General features: G+C 39.2%; 1 protein-coding gene across 1 annotated transcript; it reads left to right on the top strand.

Annotated features, from left to right (window-relative positions):
- The first annotated feature begins 14,886 nt into the window (after positions 1 to 14,886).
- On the top strand, positions 14,887 to 15,077 carry LOC113886971 (60S ribosomal protein L39). The gene has a single exon (XM_027533713.1). It carries the CDS (start codon positions 14,919 to 14,921, stop codon positions 15,072 to 15,074), a length of 156 nt encoding a protein of 51 aa, XP_027389514.1. The 5' UTR covers positions 14,887 to 14,918; the 3' UTR covers positions 15,075 to 15,077.
- Positions 15,078 to 15,383: the final 306 nt, after the last annotated feature.

Raw genomic sequence — 15,383 nt, forward strand, 5'->3', positions numbered from 1 at the left:
CTTAGAAAAGTGTAACTTTCCAAAATTGAACCAGAAAGAAATAGAAAACTTGAACAGACCAATGACAAGCATGGAAACTGAAATAGAAATGGAAAATCTTCCAACAAATGAAAGCCCAGGACCAGATAGCTTCACAGTTGAATTCTACCAAAAATTTAGAGAACAGCTAACATATATCCTACTTAAAAACTTGAAGAAAATTTCAGAAGAAGGAAAACTCCCAAACTCATTCTTCAAGGCAACCATCACCCTGATACCAAAACCAAAGTTGCCACCAAAAAAAGAAAAATACAAGCAAGCATAATTGATGACCATAGATGCAAAAATCCTTTTTAAAAATCTAGCAAACAGTTCAACAGCATATGAAAAAGATCATACATCATGATCAAGTGATCAGGAATGCAAGGATTATTCAATATTCACAAACTGATCAATGTGATATACCGTATTAACAAATTGAAAGATAAAATACATATGATTATATCAATAGATTCAGAGAAAGACTTTGACAAAATTCAGCACCCATTTATGATGAAAACTCCATAAAGTATGCATATAAGGAATATACCTCAACATAATAAAAGCCATATATGACAAACCCATAGCAAATATTATTCTCAGTGGTGAAAAATTGAAAGCATTTCCTCTAAAATCAGAAACAAGACAAGGGTGCTCACTCTCACCAATACTATTCACCATAGTTTTGGAAGTCATAGCCACGGCAATAAGAGAAGAAAAAGAAATTAAAGGAATCTAGAATAGAAAAAAAGGAAGCAAAACTCTAACTGTTTGCAGATGACAGGATCTTCTAGATAGAAAACCCTAAAGATGCCACCAGAAAATTACTAGAGCCTAATCAATGAATATAGTAATGCTGCAGGATGTAAAATTAATACACAGACATCCCTAGCATTCCTATATCCTAACAGTGAAAAATCAGAAAGAGAAATTAAGAAAACAATGCCATTCATCATTGCAACAAAAAGAACAACATACTTAGGAATAAATTTACCTAGAGAAACAAAAGATCTGTATACAGAAAACTATAAAACACTGATGAAAGAAATCAAATATGACACAAATAGATGGAGAAATATACCAGGTTCCATGTTCTTAGGTTGGATGAATCAATATAGTGAAAATAAGTATACTACCCAAAGAAATCTATAGATTCAATTCAATCACTATCAAACTACCAAGCTATTGCAGGAGATGGAATTCCAACTGAGCTATTTAGAATCCTAAAAGATGATGCTGTTAAAGTACTGCAGTCAATATGCCAGCAAATTTGGAAAACTCAGCAGTAACCACAGGATTAAAAAAGATCAGTTTTTATTCCAATCCCAAAGATGGGCAATGACAAAGAATGTTCAAACTACCATACAATTGCACTTATTTCATATGCTAGCAAAGTAATGCACAAAACTGTCCAAGCTAGGCTTCAACAGTACATGAACAGAAAACTTCCAGATGTTCAAGTTAGGTTTAGAAAAGGCAGAGGAACCAGATATCAGATTTGCAACATCCGTTATATCATAGAAAAAGAGAGAATTCCAGAATTACATCTACTTCTGCTTCACTGACTACACTAAAGCCTTTGACTGTGTGGATCACAATAAACTGTGGAATATTCTGAAAGAGATGGGACTACCAGACCACTTTACCTGCCTCCTGAGAAACCTGTATGCAGGTCAAGAAGCAAAAGTTAGAACTGGACATGGAATAACAGACTGGTTCCAAACTGGGAAAGGAGTATGTCAAGGCTGTATGCATATTATCACCCTGCCTATTTAACTTATATGCAGAATACATCATGCAAAATGCTGGGCTGGATAAAGCACAAGCTGGAATCAAGATTGCAGGGTGAAATATCAATAATTTCCAATATTCAGATGACACCACCCTTATGGCAGAGAGCAAAGAGGAACTAAAGAGCCTCTTGATGAAAGTGAAAGACAAGAGTGAAAAAATTGGCTTAAAACTCAACATTCAAAAAACAAAGCACATGGCATCCGGTCCCATCACTTCATGGCAAATAGATAGGGAAACAATAAACAGTGACAAACTTTATTTCCTTGGGCTGCAAAATCACTGTGGACTGTGACTACAGCCATGAAATCAAAAGACGCTTGCTCCTTAGAAGAAAAGCAATTACAAACCTAAAAACCATATTAAAAAGCAGTGACATTACTTTTCCAACAAAGGGCCATCTAGTCAAAGCTCTGGTTTTCCAAGTAGTCATGTATAGATGTGAGAGTTGAACCATAAATAAGGCTAAGCACCAAAGAATTGATGCTTTTAAACAGTGGTGTTAGAGAAGACTCTTGAGAGTCCCTTGGACTGCAAGGAAATCATGTGCAAGTCTTTGCAACCCCATGGACTATACGGTCCAAGGAACTCTCCAGGCCAGAATACTGGAGTGGGTAGCCTTTCTCTTCCCCAGAGGATCTTCCCAACACAGAGGTTGAACCAGGGTCTCCTGCTTTGCAAGTAGATTCTTTACCTACTGAGCTCTCAGTGAAGCCCATTAAAAAACAGAGACATTACTTTTCCGATAAGGGTTCATCTAGACAAACCTATGGTTTTTCCAGTAGTCATGTACAGATGTGAGATTTAGACCATAAATAGGGTTGAGCACCAAAGAATTGATGATTTTAAACTCATCAAAATGTTGGAGAAGACTCTTGAGAGTCCCTAGGACTGCAAGGATATCAAACCAGTCAATCTTGAATACTCATTGGAAGGACTGAGCTCCAATACTTTGGCCACCAATGTGAAGAGCCAACTCATTAGAAAAGGCCCTGATGCTGGGAAAAATTAAAGGCAGGAGGAGAATGGGACGACAGAGGACGAGATGGTTTGATGGCATTGCCAACTCAATGGATGTGAGTTTGAGCAAGCTCCAGAAGATGGTTAAGGACAGGGAAGCTTTGTGTGCTGCAGTCCATGGGTTCACAAGGAATCGGACACAACTGAGTGACTGAACAACATGTAAAAGAATGAAACTAGAGCACTTTCTAACACCATACACAAAAATAAACTCAAAATGGATTAAAGACCTAAATGTAAGAACAGAAACTATAAACTCTTAGAGAAAAACATTAGGGAGAACACTCTCCAACATAAATCAAAACAATCTCCTCTATGACCCACCTCCTACAATAATGGAAATAAAAATAAACAAATGGGACCTACCTAATTAAACTTTAAAACTTTTGCATAACGAAGGAAACTATAAGGAAGATAAAAAGACAGCCCTCGGAATGGGAAAAAAATAATAGCAAACAAAATAACTGACAAAGAATTAATATCCAAAATATACAAGCAGCTCATGCAGCTCAATATCAGAAAAATGCCAGTCCAGGTTCAATGCACGATGCTGGATGCTTGGGGCTGGTGCACTGGGACGATCCAGAGGGATGGTATGGGGAGGGAGGAGGGAAGAGGGTTCAGGATGGGGAACACATGAGAAATAAAGGAATAAAAAAAATAAAAAATAAAATAAATAAAATAAAAATGAACAATCCAATCAAAAAGTTGACAAAAGCCCTAAACACATTTCTCCAGAGAAGACATACAGTTTAGATGTTCAACAACACTCATTATTAGAGAAATGCAAATCAAAACCACAATGAGGTATTGTCTCACACTGGTCAAAATGGCCATCATCAAAATTATACAAACAATAAACGATGGAGCGGGTGTGGAAAAAAGGAACCCTCTTACATTTTTGGTGGGAATGCAAACTGGTACAGCCACTGTGGAGAACAGTGTGGAGATTCCTTATAAAACTGGAAATAGAACTGCCATACAAGCCAGCAACCCCACTGCTGGGTACATATCCCAAGAAAAGCAGAATTGAAAAGACACATGTACCCCAATTTTCATTGCAGCACCATTTACAATGGCTAGGACATGGAACCAACATAGATGTCCATCCATAGAGGAATGGATAAGAATGCTGAGGTACATATACACAATGAATATTACTCAGCTATAAAAAGGAACACATTTGAGTCAGTTCTAATGAAGTGGATGAACCTAGACCCTATTATATGGAGTGAAGTAAGTCAGAAAGAGCAAGACAAATACTGTATATTAATGCATATATATGAAATTTGGAAAGATGGTACAGATGATCCTACATGTAGGGCAACAAAGGAAACATAGACTTAAAGAACAGAATTTAAATGGGAGGAGAGGGTGGGATGATTTGAGAGAATAGCACTGAAACATATACATCACCATATGTAAAATAGATGACCAGTGCAAGTTTGATTCATGAGGCAGGACACCCAAAGCTGGTGCTCTTGGACAACCTAAATGGACAGAGTGGGAGGGAGGTGGGAGGGGGGTTCAGGATGGGGGTACACATGTATACCTATGGCCAATTCATGTTGATGGATGTCAAAAACCACCACAATATTGTAAAATAATTATCCTCCAATCAAAATAAAAAATTATTTTTTTAACTAAAAAATAGTAGCTATTATAAACACTGCAAGAAAAATGAAAGATGACTATTTTGAGCTCATCAATAAACTGGATACAGCTGATTAAAGAATCATTGAGCTTGAATGTATGTCAATCAGTTCAGTTCAGTCACTCAGTCATGTCCAACTCTTCACGACCCCATGGACCGTAGCACGCTAGGCTTCCCTGTCCGTCACCAACACCCAGAGCTTGCTCAAACTTGTGTCCATCAAGTCAGTGATGCCAGCCAATCATCTCATCCTCTGTTGTCCCCTTCTCCTCCTGCCTTCAATCTTTCCCAGGGCCAGGGTCTTTGCCAATAAGTCAGATCTTTGCATCAGGTGGCCAAAATATTGGAGTTCCAGCTTCAGATCCAGTCCTTCCAATGAACATTCAGGAATGATTTCCTTTAGGATGGACTGGGTGGAGCTCCATGTATCCCAAGGGACTCTCAAGAGTCTTCTCCAACACCACGATTCAAAAGCATCAATTCTTTGGCACTCAGCTTTCTTTATAGTCCAACTCTCACATCCATACATGACTACTGGAAAAACCATAGCTTTGACTAGACGGACCTTTGCTGGCAAAGTAATGTCTCTGGTTTTTAATATGCTGTCTAGATTGATCATAGCTTTTCTTCCAAGGAGCAAGCGTCTTTTAATTTAATAGCTGCAGTCACCATCTGCAGTGATTTTAGAGCCCCCAAAAAACAAAGTCTGTCACTGTTTCCATTGTTTCCCTATCTATTTGCCATGAAGTGATGGGACTGAATGCCATGATCTTAGTTTTCTGAATGCTGAGTTTTAAGCCAGTATGTCAATAGACACTTTCAAAATGGAAATAAAAAGAGAAAAATTGAAAAGTTAGAACAAAATATCCAAGAACTGTGGAGCTATTATAGAAATGTAATACATTCATAATGGGAATACCAGAAGGAGAAGAAAGAGAGAAAGAAATAGAAGAAATATTTGGAGTAATAATAAGTCAGAATTTTCCAAAACTAATCCAGGAAGGCTCTGTGAAGAGAAGAAAAGCTACAGAGTAGGAGAAAGTATCAGTTCAGTTCAGTTCAGTCGCTCAGTCATGTCCGACTCTTTGCAACCCCATGAACTGCAGCACGCCAGGCCTCCCTGTCCATCACCAACTCCTGAGGTTCACTCAGACTCACATCCATCGAGTCGGTGATGCCATCCAGCCATCTCATCCTCTGTCGTCCCCTTCTCCTCCTGCCCCCAATCCCTCCCAGCATCAGAGTCTTTTCCAATGAGTCAACTCTTCGCATGAGGTGGCCAAAGTACTGGAGTTCCAGCTTTAGCATCATTCCTTCCAAAGAAATCCAGGGCTGATCTCCTTCAGAATGGACTGGTTGGATCTCCTTGCAGTCCAAGGGACTCCCAAGAGTCTTCTCCAACACCACAGTTCAAAAGCATCAATTCTTCAGAACTCAGCTTTCTTCACAGCCCAACTCTTACATCCATACATGATTACTGGAAAAACCATAGCCTTAACTAGACAGACCTTTGTTGGCAAAGTAATGTCTCTGCTTTTGAATATGCTATCTAGGTTGGTCACAACTTTCCCTCCAAGAAGTAAGCATCTTTTAATTTCATGGCTGCAATCACCATCTACAGTGATTTTGGAGCCCAAAAAAATAAAGTCTGACACTGTTTCCCCATCTATTTCCCATGAAGTGATGGGACCAGATGCCATGATCTTAGTTTTCTGAATGTTGAGCTTTAAGCCAACTTTTCCACTCTCCTCTTTCACTTTCATCAAGAGGCTTTTTAGTTCCTCTTCACTTTCTGCCATAAGGGTGGTGTCATCTGCATATCTGAGGTTATTGATACCTCTCGCGGCAATCTTGATTCCAGCTTGTACTTCTTCCAGCCCAGCATTTCTCATGATGTACTCTGCATATAAGTTAAATAAGCAGGGTGACAATATACAGCCTTGACGTACTCCTTCTCCTATTTGGAACCAGTCTGTAGTTCCATGTCCAGTTCTAACTGTTGTTTCCTGACCTGCATATAGGTTTCTCAAGAGGCAGGTCAGGTGGTCTGGTATTCCCATCTCTTTCAGAATTTTCCACAGTTTATTGTGATCCACACAGCCAAAGGCTCTGGCATAGTCATAATCTATATCTAATAAAGGACTTGTACCCAAGGTACAAAGAACCCCTAAAACGTAATAAGGAAACAAACAATCCAATTAAAAATTGGATAATTATATGAAGACACAATGTCAAAGAAGATATACAGATGGAAAATAAGTATATGAAACGATGCTCAACATCACATGCCATCATTTATCATTAGAGAATTACAAATTAAAATACAAATGACACAAAGTCACATTCAATGTCAGTAATGTCACATTCATGCCAGTAGGAATGTAAAATGATACAACCTTTTTGGAGGATAGTTCAGCAATTTCTTACAAAATTAAACATAGTCTTTTTATACAACCCAGAAAATGTGTTTCTTTTTTGTTTTATGCTTTATTCTAATATACATTAATGCTTTTTCTTTATTTCTATTTTAGGGGTTTCCAGTTTTATTAAGATGTGATTGACATACAAACTGTGATGTTGGAGAAGACTCTTGAGAGTCCCTTGCACTGCAAAGAGATCAAACCAGTCAATCCTAAAAGAAATCAATCCTGAACATTCATTGGAAGGACTGATGCTGAAACTGAACCTCCGATACTTTGGCCACCTGATGTGAAGAGCTGACTCATTGGAAACCCTGATGCTGAGAAAGATTGAAATCAGAAGGAGAAGGGGATGACAAAGGATGAGATGGTTTAAATGGCATCACCGACTCAATGGACATCAGTTTGAGCAGATTCCAGGAGATGGTGAGGGATAGGGATAGGGATTGACATGCTTCAATCCATGGGGTCTCGAAGAGTTGGGCATGACTGAGCAACTGAACAAAAACAATAGCGCTGTATAAGTTTAAGGCATAGAGTACAATGATTTGACTTACATACATCATGAAATGATTATCACAAATAAGTTTATTTACTATCCATATTCTCATATAGATACAAAATTTGAAAAATAGAAGAAAAGCTTTTCCTTGTGTCAAAAACCCTCAGGGTTTACTCTCTAAACAATTTTCATATATAACATACAGCTGTGTTAATTATATTTATCATATTGTATATTAAATCCATAAAAGTTATTTATAATTTTTTAGCTTTTGACTGCCTTCATCCAATCCCCCCTTCCCCATCTCCCACCTCTGGTAACCACAATTCTGATCACTTTTCATACCAGTTTGTTTGCTTGTTTTTGAAATATAATTAACCCACAATACTATGTAGTTCCTGTTACCATAGCAAGCATAGTTACCATCTGTCATCATACAAAATATCACAAATTATTGACTATATTCCCCACACTGTACATTTCATACCTGTAACTTTATTTTATAACCAGAAGTCTGATTTCAATAACCTTTACTTTTTATTCACAATATGTCTTGGTGTGGTCCTCTTTGGGTTCATCTTGTTTGAAACCCTGTGATTCCCTAGACTTGGATATCTCTTTCCTTTCCCAGGTTAGGCAAGTTCCCAGCTATTATGTCTTCAAATATATTATCTGTCCATTTCTCTCTCTCTTCTCTTTCTCAGACCCTTGTAATGCGAATGTCAGTATGCCTAATGCTGTCCCAGAGTTCTCCTAAGTGGGCATAAAATTTGGTTTTTTTTTTTTTTGTTTTTCTATCCAGCTTATTTCCAATACCCTGTCTTCAAGCTGCTGATGTATTCCTGTTTACCTACTATTGATTCCTTCTAATATATTTTTTTATTTCAATTATATTGTATTCTTCATCTCTGTTTTGTTCTTCATTATATTTTCTATATCTTTGATAGAAACTTCTGACTTCTCTGTGTACCTTTTTTCCTCTCCTGACTTCTTTGAGTGTCTTTATGGCCATTACCTTGAACTCTTATACAGTAGATTGCTTATCTCTACTTCACTTGGTTCTTCTGGGATTTTATCTTGTTCCTTTGTTTGGAACATATTCCTCTGTGACCTTGTTTAGACTAATCTTCTATTTTTATAGAGAATTTTCTATGTATTTAGTAGGTTAGTTATTTCCGTGATCTGAAAAAGTGGCTATATGTAAATATGTCCTGTTGGACCCAGCAGTACACAACCCCCTCATCACCAGAGATATTTGCTCTGGTGCTACCTTCTATGTAAGCTGTGTGGGCCTTTCTGTTTTGGCAGGCTGTCTATGTTTGCATGCAGATATGCATGGCTGGCCCTATTCCAGCCCAGTTGGTTGCCTAGTGTGGAGGCTGCTGGCCACTTGTGGATAGGACCAAATTCTGGCATGGCTAGCTCTGTGGCCCAGGAACTCCTGGTTCTGGGGATGGCTTGCTGGTAGGCATGGTTTTTTTTTTTTTTTTTTTCACAGATGACTGGTTGCAATGCCCCAGGGTTCCTGGGGCTAGTGTTGGCCCACTAGTTTGCAGAACCAGGTCATGAGGCTATGGAGCTAAGGATCCCAGAGCCAGTGTTTACCTGTTGATTGGTTTCTGATATGGCTGGCTGTGAGGCTTGGGGTGTCCCAGAGCCAGTGTCAGCCTACTGATTGGTGGGGCTAAAGCCCAGATTGTTCTGGGGCTGGTGCTGCCTTGCTGGTGGGTGGACTGGGTCTTGGCACTGGTGGTAGCAGATACAGTGGTCCCTGGGTTAGTGTCTACCTGCTGATAAGCAGGATTGGTGCCCATAGATGACCAAGTATTGATGCTCACCCTCTCATAGGTAAATCCAGGTCCTCAGGTTATGCCAGCCTACCCATGGGTTGGCCCAGATCCTGGGCTCTCTGGCTGCAGGGCCCAGGGGTCCTGGAGCTGATGTCAGCCTGCTGGTGCACAGAGTCAGGTCCCAATAACTGACTATAAGTCCCAGGTGTCCCAGAGCTAGTGCCAGCCCACTGGTGTGTGGAGTTGGATTCTGAGTCCTCTGGTGGACAGGGCTGGTCCCTGGAGTGGCTGGAGGTTAAGGGGATCCAATGGTAGCTGGCCTGCTGGTGAGTAAGGCTGTGTCCTTGCCTGACTAGCTGCTTGGTCTGGGGTATCCCAGAACTGGTACTGACTATCTAGTGAGCAGGGCCAGCTCTCAGCACTGATAAGATAAGGGGAGGATTCCAAAATGGTACTTGCAAATACATGATAGAATGAGCTCCCTAGAATAGCTCCTTCAATCATTTATGTTTCCAGTATGAGAAGTGGGTCTGACCCAGGTTCCTTTCAAATTACTGCTTTTGCCCTGGATCTTGGAGAGTGTGGATTTGTGTGAGCCCTTTAAGAATGAAGTCTCTATTTCCCACAGTCCTCTGACTCTCCCAAAAGTAAGCCCCACTGGCTTTCAAATTCAAATGTTCTAGAGGCTCATCTTCCTTGTATAGGAGCCCTGGGCTGGGGAAAGCATTGTGGAGCTCAGACTACTCACTCCTTTGGGAGAATTATCCTGCCATTTGTGGGCTGCCTACTGGGGGATATAAGTCTTGACTATATTGCATCTCTGCCCCTCCCATCTATCTTGTTGTGGTTCCTTCTTTATATCTTTACTTGTAGAAGATCTTTCCTGCTAGTCTTCATGTTGTTCTCATTGATAGCTGGTCTCTGACTAGTTGTAACTTTGGTGTGCCCACAGGAGGAAGTGAGATCAGGGTCTTTTTGGTGTGCCCACAGGAGGAAGTGAGATCAGGGTCTTTCTACTCCACCATCCTGGACACTCATCCCCAATAAATATGTCTCTTGGTATTTACCCAAATGAGCTTAAAACTTATGTCTATGCAGAAAATATGCACTCAAATATTTGTGGCAGCTTTATTCATAATTACCAAAACTTGGATGCAATCAAGATGTGCTTCAGTAGGTGAATGGATAAAGGCTGGTACAACCATAGACTGTGTTACTATTCATCAATAAAAGAAATGAGCTCTCAAGCTACAAAAAAATAGGAAGAAACAAATACATATTGCTAAGTGAAAGAAGCCAGTATATAAAGGCTACATACCCCATGTTTCCAAATATGTGACATTCTGGAACAGGGGAAACTAGGGAGAAAGTAAAAAGATCAATGGTTGCAAGGAGTTGGCAGGGTTTGAGTAGAAGGAGGAATGACTAGTTGGAGCACATGGGATTTGGGAGGCAGTGAAAATATTTTGAATGATACTGTTATGGTTAAAATATATAAAACAAAGAATGAACCCTAATTTATAATGTAGTCTACAGACTTTAGCTAATAATAATGTATCAATATTGGCTCATCAATTCTAGGAAATATACCACACCTATACAAGATGTGAATAATGGGGAAAACTAAGGGGAGAAGGGCAGGAGTGAGGAGTGAGGGTATATGAGAACTCTCTATACTTTTCACTCTATATTATATAAACCTCAAACTGCTCTTTTAAAACACTTATTAATTTTTAAATAGTTATATAAATAAATAGCAATATAAGCACATTTATAAAAAATATGGATATAATATGTGGGGAAGGATTTAGAACTAGAATTGTTGACTTTGGAAGGAAGGGTGGGGGATACAGAATGGTAAAGTGGAGGGTTTTTTAGTATCAGGACTTAATAATATAATAATTACTTAATATAAATTAATACTTTTATAAATAATATAATTGATGTTTTAAAGGACAAACGTAAAATCACAGGATAGCCCCATCACTTGTCATTTCCTAGTAAGTTACTCTGCAGTTTATATAAATAGTCAATCTGGATTAAGTATCCTATGCTAATATCTCCACATTTACAATTAATAGTGCTTATTCCCACAGATAAGGCTTTCCAGGGACCTCAGCTGGTAAAGAATCTGCCTGCAATACAGGAGACCTGGTTTGATCCCTGGGTTGGAAAGATCCCCTGGAGGAGGGCATGGCAACCCATTTCAGTATTCTTGTTGGAGAATCCCCATAGACAGAGGAGCCTGGCAGGCTACAGTCCATGGGGTCACAAAAAGTCAGACACAACTAAGCAACTAAGCACAGCACAGCATGCTCCCACAGATATCCAGAGTATATAGAATCTCTCAGAAACCACCCAGTGCTGCAAAGAAGGAAGGGGGAGTTGGCACTAACTGGAGTCCTCCTCCAATATTAGTGTATCCTCAGTCCTGAATGGTCAGGGACTTCATGAAACAGTTTGGGAAATGCAGGAGCTCCCAAAAAATTTCACATGTAAGAAAACCACAAACCAATCTCACTTATCAATATTGATACAAAATAATAGATACTAACATATAAAATCCAGTAGCAAACTGAAAGACTGAAAAACATGTGATCTATTCTGAGTGCAAAAATGATTTGACATTAAGCAGCACATATAATCCACTGTATAAATAGGCCAGCCCTGCCTCCTTAAAAGCCTCATCTGGCTGCATGGGTCCCGGGTCTGAGGCCCACTCCCATCAAAGCCACCACAGGCCACACAGGTCCTGGCAGCCCATGTTCCACCCCTAACAAGGCCACATCTGTACACACAGTTCCAGACAGGCCAAGCATCACTCTCCTCCAAAACCTTCTCCAGCTGTGCCAGCCACTGAAGACATGCCTGTGGAAGCCTGCACCCCAGCTGGTCTGTGCAGGCACGTGTACTCCAGGCCACCTTCAGGAGCATATGTAGTGAACGGAACACCTATAGAGGTGGGGCTGACAAAGAGAGTAAAGAGGCCTATCTAGAGGTCTTGGAGGGCCTCCTATGACATCAGGGGTTGGATGTAGCTTGCTGTGGGGGAAAGGACACTGATAGAAGAGGCCCAAGGGAATTTTTTCTTTTTGTTTTTGTATTTTGGTTATTCTTTATTTCTTATTTTTCAGTTCAGTTTAGTTCAGTCACTCTGTCGTGGCCAACTCTTTGTGATCCCGTGGACTGCAGCGTGCCAGGCTTCCCTGTCCATCACCAATGCCTGGAGCCTACTCAAACTAATGTCTGTCATGTCGGTGATGCCATTCAACCATCTCATCCTCTGTCATCCCCTTCTCCTCCCACCTTCAATCTTTCCCAGCATCAGGGTCTTTTCCAATGAGTTGGTTCTTCACATTAGGTGGCCAAAGTATTGGAGTTTCAACTTCAGCATCAGTCCTTTTATTTTTATGTTATTTTCATTTTTGCCATTGTGTTTTGTTTTCATTTCATTTTTATTTTTCTATGATATTTTTATTCTCCTAATATTATTTTACTTTTTATTCTTTGTTATGCTTCTCTTTTTGTTCATTGTCTGTGTTTTGTTTTTATTACAGTTGTTGGTTTCCTCTTTAGATATTTTGTGATGTCCTGTTTTTTTTTTTTTTTAATTTTGTTTCTATATTCTTTTTATCTTTGTTTTTCTCATTGTCATTTCTGTTTTATATTTTGATTTTTGGGGCATGAGCATATGGAATCTTAGGTCCCCAACTAAGAATCAAACTCACATCCCCTGCATTGGAAGGTGAAGTCTTAAATGCTAGACCACCAGGGAAATCTCAGTTTGTTTTTTTATTGTTTTCTTTCTTGCTTTCTGATCAGGTTAGCTTTGCTTTTATTGTTGGTTTTGGGTTTTATGGCATGTTTGTTTGGGTGTCTTCTTGTTCTTTTTCTTCCTAGGATTTTTGTTAGTGGTGGTTGGTTTAATTTCGTTTGTTTGGATTTGTTTTTGTTATTTGTCTAAGGTTTTATTTGTCTGTTTGTTATCCTTTCTTTGTTTGTATGTTTGGTTTTGTTCTTATTATTTGCCTTGGGTTTTGTTTGCCTGTTTTTGTTTCATTTTATTTTGTTTTCTTTGCTGCATCATGTTTGGGTATTCAATGCCAGGCCAGAGGTTGGGCTGAGCTGCTGCAGTGAGAGTGCAGAGTCCAAACTGCTGGACTACCAGAGATATTCAGGCTCCAGGAAATATTAATTTATGTGAGCTCTCTCAGCTGTCCTCATCTCAGGGCCAAGACCCTGCTCCAACCAACTGCCAGCAAGCTCCAATGCTGGAGTCCTCAGGCCAAACTACCAGCAAGACAGGAACAGAGCTGCATCCATCAACAAAAATGAGAAGAGAGAAATATGTTACAGACAAAAACAGCAAGGCAAAACCTGCAAAATCAAATGAATAGAAAGGAAATAGGTAATCTACCTGAAAAAAATTCACAGTAAAGATAGTAAAGATGATCCAAAACTTCAGAAACAGAATGCAGGCATGGATCAAGACAATAAATTTTTTTTCTTTTTTTTTTAATTTAATTTTATTTTTTAACTTTACAATATTATATTGGTTTTGCCATATATCAAAATGAATCCACCACAGGTATATATGTGTTCCCCATCCTGAGCCCTCCTCCGTCCTCCCTCCCCATACCATCCCTCTGGGAAGACAATAAATGTTTAAAGGAACTAGAAGAACTATAGAACAAACAAACAGTGATGAACAACACAATAACTGAAATGAAAAATACACTAGAAGGAATAAATAGCAGAATAACTGAGGCAGAAAAATGAATAAATGAGCTGAAAGACAGTTGTTATTGCTGTTGTTTAGTCACTAAGTCATGTCTGACTCTATGCAACCCCATGGACTATATGTAACCCATCAGGCCCCTCTGTCCATGGGATTCCCCAGGCAAGAAAACTGGAATAGTTTGCCATTTCCTTCTCCAGGGGATCTTTCTAATGCAGGGATCAAACAGGAATCTCCTGAATTGGCAAGCAGATTCTTTACCGCCAAGCCACAAGGGAAACCCCAAGCTGAAAGACAGAATAGTGGAAATAATTACTGAGCGGCAGAATAAGAAAAAATGAAATAAGGACAGCCTCAGAAACCTCTGGGGCAACAACAAACACACTATTATTCAAATTATAGGGGTCCCAGAAGAAGAGAAAGAGAAAGGGTCTAAGAAAAGATTTGAAGAGATTACGTTAGAAAACCTCCCTAACATGGGAAAGGAAATAATCAAGTCAAAGAAGTGCAATCAATGTAGGCTAAACTAAGGAGAAATATGCTAAGACACATATAAATCAAACTAACAAGAATTAAATTCAAAGAAAAAATAATAAAAGCAGCAAGTGAAAAGCAATAGGTAACATTCAAGAGAACCCCATAATGTTAACAACTGATTTTTCAGCAGAAACTCTGCAGTCCAGAAGGGAGTGACAATATATATTTACAGTGATGAAAGGGAAAAACCTACAGTTAAGATTATCCAGAAAGGATCTCATTCAGATTTGACAGAGAAATCAAGAGTCTTTACCACAAGCAAAAATTAAGAGAATTCAGCACCATCAAACCAGCTTTACAACAAATGCTAATGGAACTACTCCAGGTGAGAAACAAAGAGAAGAAAGATAACTATAAAAACAAATTCAAAACAATTAAGAAAATGGTAATAGCTCCTCCTCTTTTCTCTTCTCCGCCATCCTATGTGCGGTTGAATTCTCTCCTCACCATGTCTTCTCACAAGACTTTCAGGATCAAGCGATTCCTGGCCAAGAAACAAAAGCAGAATCGTCCCATTCCTCAATGGATTCGAATGAAAACTGGCAATAAAATCAGGTACAACTCCAAGAGAAGACATTGGAGAAGAACCAAGCTGGGTCTATAAGAAGCAAGCTGGGTCTATAAGAACTGGTCTTAACATGTGTGGCACACATGTTAAGACCACTTTTTAAGCAGCCAAATCACAATGAAAACATCACTACTGTAATGCTTGGCCCATGGTGTTATTTCCTCAAAACATCACTACTGTAATGCTTGGCCCATGATGTTATCTCCTCACTATCAGTCTGAGACCCAGTAATAAATATAAAACGTTGGAATTGTAAAAAAAAAAAAAAAGAAAGAAAGAAAGAAAAGAAAATGGTAATAGGAGCATACACGTCGATAATTACTTTAAATGTAAATGGATTATGTG

The sequence above is a fragment of the Bos indicus x Bos taurus genome, chromosome X (genome assembly GCF_003369695.1).
Source record: "Bos indicus x Bos taurus breed Angus x Brahman F1 hybrid chromosome X, Bos_hybrid_MaternalHap_v2.0, whole genome shotgun sequence".
Classification (NCBI taxonomy): Eukaryota; Metazoa; Chordata; class Mammalia; order Artiodactyla; family Bovidae; genus Bos; species Bos indicus x Bos taurus.

What these genes read in the sequence shown, in the direction of transcription:
- LOC113886971 (XM_027533713.1), top strand. Translation starts at nt 14,919, where the DNA reads ATGTCTTCTCACAAGACTTTCAGGATCAAGCGATTCCTGGCCAAGAAA.